The 12864-nt window shown below is 37.4% G+C and overlaps 1 protein-coding gene across 4 annotated transcripts in view; it reads right to left on the bottom strand.

Moving 5' to 3' along the window:
• The window catches only part of CASK (calcium/calmodulin dependent serine protein kinase), a 363023-nt gene that overhangs the window by 40477 nt on the left and 309682 nt on the right, over positions 1 to 12864 (bottom strand). For all 4 annotated transcript variants that reach the window (XM_039255996.1, XM_039256003.1, XM_039256010.1 and 1 more), the window contains exons 14-15: positions 11265 to 11453; positions 4029 to 4107 (exon numbers count right to left, since the gene is read on the bottom strand). In XM_039255996.1, the coding sequence (XP_039111927.1) occupies positions 4029 to 4107; positions 11265 to 11453 (268 nt within the window). The remainder of the gene's footprint in view (positions 1 to 4028; positions 4108 to 11264; positions 11454 to 12864) is intronic.

The raw sequence follows: 12864 nt of genomic DNA, 5'->3' as shown, positions 1-12864 counted from the left end.
ACCAAAATAGTCATATTTTAATAGTAATTTCAAATTTGTGAATTTAAAACAGGACAGAACTAAAATACCGGGCAAGAATAATATGCAAATCAGGAGTGCAGTCAAATTTAGTCTTCGAATATCTTTGTACTCTTTGTGAGTGGGATTAGGATACTGTTTCACTTTAGTATATGTAATGTTAAATATGAATGATAAAATTCCAAGGTAACTACCTAAAACACAGAAATAGAGTGCTAAAATTCTAAACTGCCAGGGGGCAAAAATGGAACAAAAAATGAACAAATAATCAATTACAAAATGGAATAAATATAAATAAAAAAGCAAGATGATAGAATCACAATAAATATCAATGGACTAATGCCCATTAAAAGATAGTGATCATCAGAGTACATTAAAAAATAAAAAACCCAGCTTATAAAGTTTTCAAGAGACACACTGAGGCATACAAGCAGAGAATGGTTGGGAATAAAAGGATAGAAGACATGCAAATACTAAAATAAAACTGGAATAAGTATATTAATATTAGATAAATAGATTTTAGCAGTTTTAATGTTTACTTATTTGGAAAGAGGGAGTGAGAGTAGGGGAGGGCAGAGAGAGAGGGAAAGAGAGTATCCCCAACAGGCTCCTCACTCAGCGGGGAACCCGACATGGGGCTGGGACCGTGAGATCGTGACCCGAGCCGAAGAAATCAAGAGTCAGATGCTCAACCAACTGAGCCATCCAGGTGCCCCTAGATAATAGGTTTTAAATAGAAAGTATTAAGAATAGAAATGGTTACCAGATCTATGCACCTAATAAGACAGCTTCAAATATATAAAGCCAAAATTGAGAGATCTATGGGTAGAAATGGAAAAACTCTACTATGATAGTGAGATATGTCAGCAATTACTGATAGGTCAGATGCACAAAAAACCTAGTCAAGAAACAGAAGATGTGAAGAAAAAAAATTAATAACTCCAAGCCAATTATCATAGAGAGACCTTTCCATGCAACAGTTAAAGAACAAACCTTCTTCTTAAGTACACATGGACCTTTACAAAACTGATTAAAGTGCTATGCCATAAAGCAAGTCTCAAGAAACCTCAAAGAAATGGTGTCATACAGACCACACTCTCTGACCACAGTGCAATTAAGTTAGAGGTAAATTATAAAAAGACACATAGAAAATCTTCTTAGATGTGGTATGTAAAAAAACCTTCTAAATGACGGTGGGTCAATGAAAGATACCATAATAGGAATTTAAGAGTACTTAAAACTGAATTACACTAAAAATGCTTCATATCAGAACTGGTGGGATACAGATAAATGAGTACTTAAGGGTAGAGTTTAGACTCAAATGCATACATTACAAATAAAGACTGGGATAAATGAACTAAGCATCTAATTAGGAAAGTTAGATAAAACTAATACGAAGTAGAATGAAAGAGAGAACTAGAAATCAGATCATAAAACAATGAAATAGGAAATAAACATATAATGGAGAGAATTAACAGAACCCAAAGTGGGTTTTTGAACAAACCCCTGGCAAAGTTGATTAAGAGAAAAAAGACAAGGCACAAAGAAACACTTTTAGGAGTGAATAAGGGGACATAATTACAGAGATGGCTGGGAATAAGAAGCTTACTGCAATAATTTTTAAAAGCTTTTTAAAGGAAAATGTAATTTACCAAACTCACTCAAGATACAGAAAGCTTGAATGACTGTTAAACAAACTAAAACAGTTGTTAAAAAAAAAAAAAAAAAAAAAAAAAGAAGTCTTTCCTAAAGAGTCCCAAATCAAAAACCAAACACTAGGCCTTGATAGTTTTATAGTTAAGTTCTACCAAACTTTAAAGGTACAAATCATTCCAAAATTATACAAAGTCTTTCAGAGAACTCATCAAGGGAGAAGGCTCTCCAAGTCATTTAATGAAGTAATGAAGCTTTAAAATTAAAACCATATAGGGGCGCCTGGGTGGCTTAGTCGGTTAAGCTTCCGACTTTCGCTTAGGTCATGATCTCACGGTTCGTGGGTTCGAGCCCCGCGACGGGCTCTGTGCTGACTGCCAGCTCAGAGCCTGGAGCCTGTTTCGGAGTCTGTGACTCCTTCTCTCTTTGACCCTCTCCTGCTCACGCTCTCTCTCTCTCTCTCTCTCTCTCTCTCTCTCTCCTAGAAATAAATAAAAAACATTAAAAAAAATTAAAAAAAAAATTAAAACCATATAGAGAAAGACCAGAAAGGAAGACTAACTACAGGCCAGTCTCATTCATAATTGCAAATACAAATATCCTAAACAAAACATTGGCATACAGGATCCAGCAGCACATACCAAAGAAAAAAATAATACACAATGATTAAGCTGGTTTATCTAGAAGTGCAAAAGGACTTTAACATAAGAAAATCTTTAAAAGTCATTTACTACATTAATAGATAAAAGAAAAAAAAAACAAATGATCATCTCAGCAGATGAAGTGCATTTGATAAAATTCAAACCCAATCATAAATGGCTCAGCAACTAAGAATATAAGAGAACTTCCTCAGCCCTAATAAAAGGCATCTACAAAAATCTGCAGTAAATGTTATTCTTCACGGGGAAACACTGGAAAGCTACCTTTCAAAAATAAGAATAGGACAAGGATGTCCACTACACCACTTTTTTTTTTTAATTAAAAAAAAATTTTTTTTAAACATTTATTTACTTTTGAGAGACAGAAACAGCGCACAAACATGGGAGGGGCAGGGAGAGAGGGAGACACAGAATCCCAAGCAGGCTCCAGGCTCTGAGCTGTCAGCACAGAGCCTGATATGAGCTCGGATCCATGAACCATGAGATCATGACCTGAGCCAAAATCAAGAGTCAGACGCTTAACCAACTGAGCCACCCAGGGACCCCACTGCTATACCACTTCTATCAGAGATGGCAGGTCCTAGTCACACAGTAATGTAATAAAAAGAGATTATGGAAACAGTGATGTTGTGACTTTACTGAATTTATAGCAAATTATTAAAAATAATAAACAGAAAATCCACCCTGGAGTCTAAAACCAATTCTCCTGTGTGAGCACTTTCTACTCACGTAGCCTATACAGATTCCCCTGAAGGCAGCAGTTGTACCAGGTATCATCTGCGTACACAGTGGTCATTACTAAAGAGGATGGGAAGGCACTAAAATGCTTATGGTGTTACTTCTTGCTCTCTGGGGTTAAGGAAAAAGCAAAGAGGCGCTAAGGACAAAAATAACCTGATCTTAAAGAAAGGAAGCCTAATTTTTTGCACAGGAGAATAATTTTTGGATCAGCCTCTAAGTACTAGCACATATAACTCAGTGCTTTCAGAGAGGAGGGTAAGGCTGTATGTCTAAATCTCACCCACCCGATGGTTAGTGGAAGTTCCCCTTTCTCAAAAACTCCTTCTTTACTTCAGGCCTCAGTGAATTCCTTTCTCAGAATGACTGCAATTACTGTAGCAGGTATTAAAAACTTAATCCAGATTTGATATTTCTTATTTTGCCACTGAATTTTTATATTATTATTTATCAACCTCTAATTGCCCAATTTAGAAATTGTAGATATCATTCCTGAGTAAATTTGAGAGAACAATTCTTGAATTGCCATTTTTAATACACAAATAAATATGAATGAATGAATGAATGAATGAATGAAGGTATGTATGTATGTCCCAGAATAGATAGATGCCTTCCATATATCCTGGGGCCAGGTATGATAACTTTGCTTTATCCCCCAGGGTCTTTTCCTAAGCCAGGATCCAAACAGTGATTCAGACATGTTCCAGCAAGAGAACTATAATATGTCCTCTCTGCCTTATCCACAGGCTGGACCATGTACAGATGAATATGAACAAATGGAGGCCAATGGCGATTAAAACCAAAGACAGATAACTTAAATAGATCATTTATGGGGACGACAGATTAAATAGATCTTTTATATGGAACACACACACACACACACACACACACACACAAGGCTTTCTCCACTAGGCTACAGAAAAAAAGTTAAGGAAGGAAAGAATCATATACAGAACTTACCTTGCCTGTGAATCATGCCCCCGTGCATAATTCTTGCGACAATACAGTGATTTAGCTCATTCATTTTTAAAGTTATTCCCTGTAAAAAGTTAAATAACAGAAAATTACTATTCCTTTTTATGTGATTTCACTGTAGATACCTTTATTTACAAAAGTTAGGAAAACATACAAGAAAATATGGAAAATGAAGTAGAAAATCACCTGTTTACCATTCCATGGTATTTTGATTGCTGTAATAATAGTAATATATATATTTTATTTTGTGATTTTAATCTTCTAATTATAATTATTTTCCATGTTGCTAATCTTTTTAAAAAGCTTTTACTGATGTATAATTGACATACAAGGTGTACAATTTGAGAAGTTTGACATATGTATACACGTGTGAAACCATTAACTATACTGAGTGTGTGTATGTGTGTGTATATATATACATCCATCATCCCTAAAAGCTTCCTTGTGCTCATATCTCTATATATACATATAGGTATATCTATATAGATATATATCCATCCCCCCTAAAAGTTTCCTTGTGCCCATATAGTTCTATGTATACACATATAGATACACAGATATACCTATATATATATCCATCACCCCTAAAAGTTTCTTTGTGCCTATATATCTACATATATACACATATCTATCTATCTATCCGTCCGTCCATCCATCCATCCCCCCTAAAAGTTTCCTCGTGTCCACTGGTAATCTACTCCCATTCCTGTACTCCCTGTCCCTACTCTATGGTCCCTCATACAGCATGCACTCTTTTTTGTTGCTTTTTAAAAATTCACAATGTGAGATTCAATCACATTGTTGTATGTGTCAACAGTTCATTCTTTGTCTTTGAATATTCCATTTATGGATATATCATTTTGTTTATCCATTCATGGACTTAATTTTTTCCCTAGATTTTGGCTATTAGAAGTGAGCTGTATCCCTGGGTTAGTCTCCAGTTTGTCATGATGTATTCTCCTTTTGTTAAGATATGAATTTGTTTAGAATCTTTGCATCTATATTCATAAGGGTTACCAGTCTGTAGTTTTCTTGTAATGTCTTTATCTGGTTTTGGTATCAGGGTAAAAATGCTAGCCACCTAATAATAATGATGATGACGATGATGATACTGGGGAGAATGCCTTCCTTTTCAATATTTTGAGAAAAATTTATGTAGAATTGGTATTACTTCTTTATATGTTTGGTAGATTTCACCAATAATGTCATCTTGGAGTTTCCTTCAAGGAATGGTTTTTAAGTACAGATTCAATTTTTAAAAAAAGTAGGGCAATCCAGTGTATTCCTTCTTAAGTGAGCTTTGGGGTATTTCTGTCCTCCATGGAATTGGTCCATTTCATCCAAGTTGTTGAATTTCTTGTCATAAAGTTGTTTATAAGATACCTTATACTTTTTATGTCTGTAGATTCTGTAGTACTGTCATTTTTTAAAATGCATTATGTTGGCAATTAGTGTCTTCTTTTTCCTGATGGGTCTGATCTTCTCAAGGAAATAGCTTGTTTTATTGATTTTCCTCTATTCTGTTTTCTATTTAATATCCACTTTGATCTTTACTATTTCTTTTCTTTCACCCACTTTGCGTTTAGTATGTTCTTTTTCAAAAAAAGAACTTGGCTTAAACTAAATTATCATCTTTTAAAAAAATTTTTAATGTTTATTTTTGAGAGAGAGAGAGAGAGAGAGAGAGAGAGAGAGAGAGGGAGGGAGGGAGGGAGGGAGGGAAGGGGCAGAGAGAGAGAGGGGGAGAGAGAAATCCCAAGCAGGCTCTGTACTGCCAGCACAGAGCCCGATGTCGGGCTCAAACTCATGAACTGTGAGATCATGACCTGAGCTGAAACCAAGAGCCTGTCACTTAACCAACTAAGCCACCCAGATGCCCCTAATTTGCTCTTTTTTGTTCTAGTTTCTTGAGGTAGAAGCTAAGGTCATTTATTTATTTTCTAATATATGTGTTTAGTGCTACACATTTCTCCCTATGTACTGTGTTAGCAGCATCCCAGAAATTGTGGTATGTTGTTTCATTTTCATTCACTTCAAAATGCTTTTTAATTTCCCTTTTGATTTTTCCTTTGATCCATGGGTCATTTAGAATTGTGTTATTTAGTTTTCAAATGCTTGGGGAGTTTTCCAGAGGTCTGTTATTCATTTTCAATTTAATCACAATGTGGTCTGAGAATTATGCTCTGATATTAATATAGCCACTCCAGCTTCCTTTTGATTAATGACATCATAATAGAACTTTTTCAATCCTTTTGCTTTGAAACTATTTGTCTTTATGTATAAAGCATTTCTTGCAGGCAATATATAATTGGGTCTACCCTGCTTCCTACCCCATCTGACAATCTCTGCTTCTTAATTTGGGCAATTCAGACTATTTGCATTTCACAGGATTATTGATACAGTAAGGTATACATATATCTCCTTGATATTTAATTTCTATTTGTTCCATCTGTTCCATGTTCCCTTTTTCCTCTTTTTCTGTCTTCTTTTGGATTAGCTTATTTTTATTCTATTTTTCTCTCCTGTGTTATCCGAGTAGCTATAATTCAGTTTTGTTGTTTTAGTGGTTGCTTTAGGGTTTATTGTGTACGTCTTTAACTTATCAGTCCACCTTCAAGTCATATTACACAATATCATATGTAGTATAAGAACTTTTTAAAAAATATTTTTAAATTTTATTTCTGAAAGACAGAGAGAGACAGAGTGAGCAGAGGAGGGGCAGAGAGAGAGGGAGACAGAATTCGAAGCAGGCTCCAAGCTCTGAGCTGTCAGCACAGAGCCTGACGCGGGGCTTGAACCCACGAACTGTGCGATCATGACCTGAGCCGAAGTTGGATGCCCAACCAACTGAGCCACCCAGGCGCGCCAGTATAAGAACTTTTTAACAGTATATTTCCACTTCCTTTCTCTTGACCTTTGTGCTACTGTTATACATTTTACTTTTACATGTAATAACCCCCCAAACATGGTGCTGTTATTTCTGTTTAAACTGCTAACTATCGTTTAAAAAGATTTAAACAATAAGGATGTTCTTTGACATTTCTTACATTGTAGGTCTACTGAATTCTTTCAGTTGTGGTATCTCTGAAAATGTTTTTATTTTGCCCTTAGTTTCTGAAACACACCTTTGCTGGGTTTAGAATCCTAAGTTAAGCAATTTTGTTTTTTCCTTCCGGACTTTAAAGGCACTGGTCTTCTCAATTGTGTTGTTTCTGATAAGAGGTCTGATGCCATTCTTATCCTTGTTCCTCTGTATGTAACATTTCTTTTTTATCTCTGTCTTCAAGATCTTCTATTTATCACGGTTTCTAACTCATCTGATTAAGATGTACCTTGGTGTGGTTTTCTTCATGTTTCTTGGGTTTGGGGTTCATTGTGGTCTTGTACCTGAAGATTTATAGTTTTCATCAAGCTTGGAATGTTTTCATCCATTATTTTTTCAAACATCTCCTCTCTTTTCTTCACTCTCTCTTCCTTCACAGAGTCAAATTAGCCATATGTTAGGCTGCCTGAAGTTGTCCCAGAGCTCAGCAGTGCATTTTTCATTTTTAAAAATTCTTTTTCTGTGTTTCATTTTGGATAGTTTCTATTGCTATGTCTTTGAGTTCACTAATCTTTTCTTCTCAAGTGTTTAATCTGCCATTATTTTTTATTATTTATATTTTATATTTATATGTATTTTTCTACTAATTCTAATATCTTTGTCAGTTTTCTGTTTTGATTATTCTCCATATTATAGGTCACATTTCCCCCCTTCTTTACGTGCTTAGTAATCTTTGATTCAATGCCAGACATTATGAATTTTATCTTGCTGCATGTTAGAGGTTTTTTATTCTTATAAATATTCTTAGGCTTTGTTCTGGGATATAGTCCAGTTACTTGGGTCAATTAGTTTGACCTTTGTGTCAAGTCCTTTGCATCTTGCTTTCATGATTTGTTAGGCAGGTCTTGAGCAATTCTGAACCTAGGGCTAATTATTCCTCATTACTGAGACAAGATCTTCCTGAGCACTCTATACAATGCTCCATGAATTCGTTTTTCCAGTCTGGCTGGTGGTTAACAGGCAGTGAATATTGGGTACTGTTCCCTCTAATCCTCATGAATGGTTTTTCCTTGGCTCTGGGTAGTTTCTTCTCATAAATGCACTGATCATAACTCAGATGACTACTTCAGGGGGACCATCTATGGATCTCTGGAGTTCTCTCTCTGTGCAGCTCTCTCCTCTTCAGTCCTCTGGTCCTATAAACTTTAGGTGCCTAGGTCTCCTTGATTCTCAGCTCTGTCTCCTCAATTCAGGGTGTCTGCCTGCTCTGCCTCAGTTCTCCCTTTCTGTGCTGTGGCCTGGAAACTCTCTCAAGTCAGTGAGGTCGGGAAATCGTAAGGCTCACCCTGTTTGCTTCCTGTCTCTTAGGGTTCATTATCCTTTGTTGTCTGATGTCCCATGTCTTGAAAACTGTTCTTTCATGTAATTTTTGTCTGCTAAAATTTTTTTTTTGGTTATTTCAGGTGAGAGGGTAAATTTGGTCCTTGTTATTCCATCTTGGCCAGAAGCAGAAGCTCTACATCTTTAATGCTGGACTACTAGTCTATGGAGATTACTTTTTGTTTTCCCATTATTCTCTATTATAAGATAAACTTTCATAAGCATTTAAAAAAAAATTTTTTTTAATGTTTTATTTATTTCTAGGAGAGAGAGAGAGAGACAGCGTGAGCAGGGCAGGGTCAGAGAGAGAGGGAGTCACAGATTGAAACAGGCTCCAGGCTCTGAGCCGGCAGTCAGCACAGAGCCCGACGCGGGGCTCGAACCCACGAANAGAGAGAGGGAGTCACAGATTGAAACAGGCTCCAGGCTCTGAGCCGGCAGTCAGCACAGAGCCCGACGCGGGGCTCGAACCCACGAACCGCGAGACATTGACTTAGCGAAAGTCGGACGCTTAACCGACTAAGCCACCCAGGCGCCCCTGCTTTTTTTTTTTTTTTTTTTTTGGTACTAGACCTGGCTGATCCTAAAAGGCACATGGGGACCTTTTAAGTAATACTGTCTTTTAAATTCACTCTTTGGATTCAGATTCAGGAAGTCTGGAATGGAGCCCAGAAATCTATATTGTTAACAAGCACCCTTGGTGAAAACTGGTCTTGAATTTAAGATGATTAACAGTAGGGGGACTATCTTATCTTCTTCATTGGAGAATAACACTCTGTTGGAAAACTTTAAGAAAATATTTGAACCTTTATAATTTAGACTCAGAATTTGTACAGTTCCACAGAATATAACTTTGCCTGGTTCCTATTTTGCAGTTCTTAGAAGTGGTGGGCAAGCAATGTGAAGAATTGGTATATCAAATGTTTCCAGTCCCAACATTCAACTGTAATGTTCAAGTTTCATTTCCAACTTGTATATTCAATCAGCATGTATGGTTACCAAGAGAGGTGTTCCTGGAAGAATGCTGTAAGTTAATATGTAACTCAAATCTAACGTCATAAGGGAAATGATAGTATGATGGGGGTTCCATCCTTGAAATGAATACATTAATGCATTCTTTCAACCAACACTACTGTGATTCTGTTATGTAGCAGGCACTCTGCTAGCACAAATGAATGAGACTATTCAATATACAATAGTACATTGTAGAGAATATACAATATAGAGAATATACAATAGTGACAAGACAGACAGGGTCTCTCATGATTGGGGGCCCAATTAGAGTTAACAACATTTATTATTTTGTCTGACCCAAACCTTTCTTTGCAGAGAGGAACTGACTCATCTTCTCTCTATTTGCAAGTTTCTAAATTCCAGGGAAGGGATTGGTCTAGCTTGGGCTGGGTGCCTACTCACGAACCTACCCCAGCTTGGGGTAGACTCCTGGCCTTTTCTTGTTTACATAAGCCTTTCCCCTGTTGTCTAAGCTAGTTCAAGTTTGGTCTTTATCACTTGCAACTAAGGGAGTCTCAATCGACTGAAAAGTAATTTCAAGGTGAGTTGCAAATGGGAAAAGAAGGGCGTAATGGGAGTGTATCGCCCTTGCAGGGTGGATCTAGCATAGCTGGACACATTATAGGAGGTCCAAGAAGTAAAAAAGATCACACAGGTATATGCTGCACAGTGATATAATGCTTTTGATAAGACAACTAAGCAAGCAAATGAAGCTGTATTAAGTTTAACAGAACTGTACTCCACTGTTGAGAGTATCTATTTTACATCAAATAATTCCCATTTTTATGGCAACCATTCAAAAGGAGAATACACACCTTCAGTAGGATCAAAGAAAGAGCAGAGGTGGTCTTCTTTAAAGGACTTTTGGGGAGACTCAAAGCCATTTTTAAAAAATTTTTATGGTTATTTATTTTTGAGAGAGGGAGAGAGAGCACAAAAGTGGGGGTGAGGGGGCAGAGAGGGAGACACAGAATCCGAAGCAGGCTCCAGGCTCTGAGCTGTCAGCACAGAGCCCGATGTGGGGCTTGAACCCACGAACCATGAGATCATGACCTGAGCTGAAGTCGGAGACTTAATCAACTGAGCCATTCAGGCGTCCCGACTCAAGGCCATTTTATGCTTTCTGAAAAAACTAACTCAAGGATATACTTTTTATTCAGCCTATGTTTTCAGGTAGCCTCCATACAAAAGATCAAACAGATGTCATTGTGCTGCTTTGGAAAATGATGATCACAGGACCTCTAGGACTCCTTCTTCTCGTCCCTTCCCTCTTCCTTTCTGCTTTGCTTGGCTGAACATCACCCCTTCATCCTGCCTCTCTGTCACAGCCTTTGCTCCTCTATAGCTCTGTCCTAACAGTCCTTGTTCAACAAACTGTGCTCAACTGCATATTTACTTGTGTAACATCAGTGGTTCTGTGGAAAGCAAGTTCTGGGAAGGGGCTGTGTCTTATCTGCCACTACATCACTGGCATCCAATACACTGACCTGCACATAGTAGGCACTTAACAAACATTTGCTAAATGGGTGAATGACTGTATAAAACGATTAAATGGATATTAGACTTCTGGAGCTGGGTGGGATCTGGGGGTCATTTGGCCAAGTATGCTTCTGGCAATAATTGCTAAGCAAACTATGACAAACTGGAAGTGATTTGCCCAAGGCATCCCAGAGATGCTACTGCCCTCCTTCCCTCCCCACCTCTTGGTAGTGTATAGGTTAAGGTGGGGTACCCTAACTCGGGCTGGGATTTTAAAGTCTAGAAGACTTTCTTTTCCTACTTACCATGGGCTCATCTGTGTTCTTCTGGAACTGGACCAGGCGGACTCTGGTCACATTCTCCATATCCATATCTCCGTTCGCGCTTTCTGGAGAATCACCATTTAAATAGGGAGAGGTGGGAGGAGGTGTGACCCTCAACGCCTCATCGCTGTAAACTTCATGTGCCACTACGTCGTGAGTCTGAAGTAAGGCCTGGTATTTGGTGAAGAACGTAAAATATTAGTAACAGTCCTAGTCCAGCAGAAATGTGTTATTTCACATAAAGGCTGATGTGACACAATTCCAAACAACTGAGTAGAATCATCTGTTAACAGAGGTGGCAAATTTGGGCTAGGGCTTAAAATGGAAACAAATTTATAAAGACACAAAGCAATAATTGGTGTACTGAGCAAATGTCTTTCTGGATAGTATTATCCAATAACTCCTTTATATAACCCAAAGGATAAAGATGATTTATAACGCGTGACTTAGTAAAAGAAATGAAAACACACGCAAGTGTACCTGAAAAAATGTAATTTTCCAAATAACACATATGACATAGAGCTCAAAGTCTAAATCTATGTAATGTTTTTGTTATTTTGATTTTCTGGAGCACTTGCCCAATGAAAAATAAGTTGACAGTTATTATTATGAATGTTTTTGCAAAGCCTGTTAACAAAGAAAAAGTGATTTCCTTGTATTGGTATCTGCATATGTCATCTCCGTGAAACTGGATAATAAAAATCCCCTTTTCCCCCCTGGAAAAGGATAATCTTCCACTTTCTGTATTTTTTGTGTCATCATAAAAAAATTTTTAATGGCCATGAATATTTGAACATTTCCACTTCAGAGAGAACTTTATGGCTGAATATCAGTATGTTTGGATCTTCACACAGATTTTATTTTCTTGTGTGCTAACTATAAACTCGGTTCTATTCTAATCTGTGATCTGTGTGGTAATGAAATATCCAGAGATAATGAAATGCAATCATAATGGCTTTAAAAGTATAACCCTTAGCATCTCAAATTAAGTTATTTAATTACAAAGCTTATCAAAGCCATGACTTGGTTATTTTAATTTGAAAGGCATGCAGATGAGGCAAAAATAAAAAGGTAACAATGTAGTAAAATCGTAAAGAAGGTTGTACTGTTCTGTCATCAACAGAGCATATGCTTGGAGCAAGGAATGCGTTTGGGTTCTTTTTAAAATTTAAAACAATGTTTATTTTTTTAATTTAATTTTAATTTTTTAAAATGTTTGTTTATTTTTGCGAGAGAGAGACAGAGCACTAGCAGGGCAGGGGCAGAGAGAAAGGGAGACACAGAATCTGAAGCAGGCTCTAGGCTCTTAGCTGTCAGCACAGAGCCCGATGTGGGACTTGAACTCATGAACCATGAGATCACGACTTGAGCTGAAGTTGGACGCTCAACTGATTAAACCACCCAGGCGCCCCAAATGTTTATTTTTGAGGGAGAGAGACAGAGCATGAGCAGGGAAGGGGCAGAGAGAGAGAGGGAGACACAGAGTCCAAAGCAGGCTCCAGGCTCTGAGCTGTCAGCACAGAGCTTGATGCGGGGCTCGAACTCACGAACTGTGAGATCATGATCTGAGCTGAACTTGGAC

Source organism: Hyaena hyaena, unplaced genomic scaffold (genome assembly GCF_003009895.1).
Source record: "Hyaena hyaena isolate Hyena2069 unplaced genomic scaffold, ASM300989v1 scaffold_12, whole genome shotgun sequence".
In the NCBI taxonomy this organism is placed as follows: Eukaryota; Metazoa; Chordata; class Mammalia; order Carnivora; family Hyaenidae; genus Hyaena; species Hyaena hyaena.
Note: the sequence above shows the minus strand (reverse complement) of the source record. Positions and strands in the feature narration are given on the sequence as shown.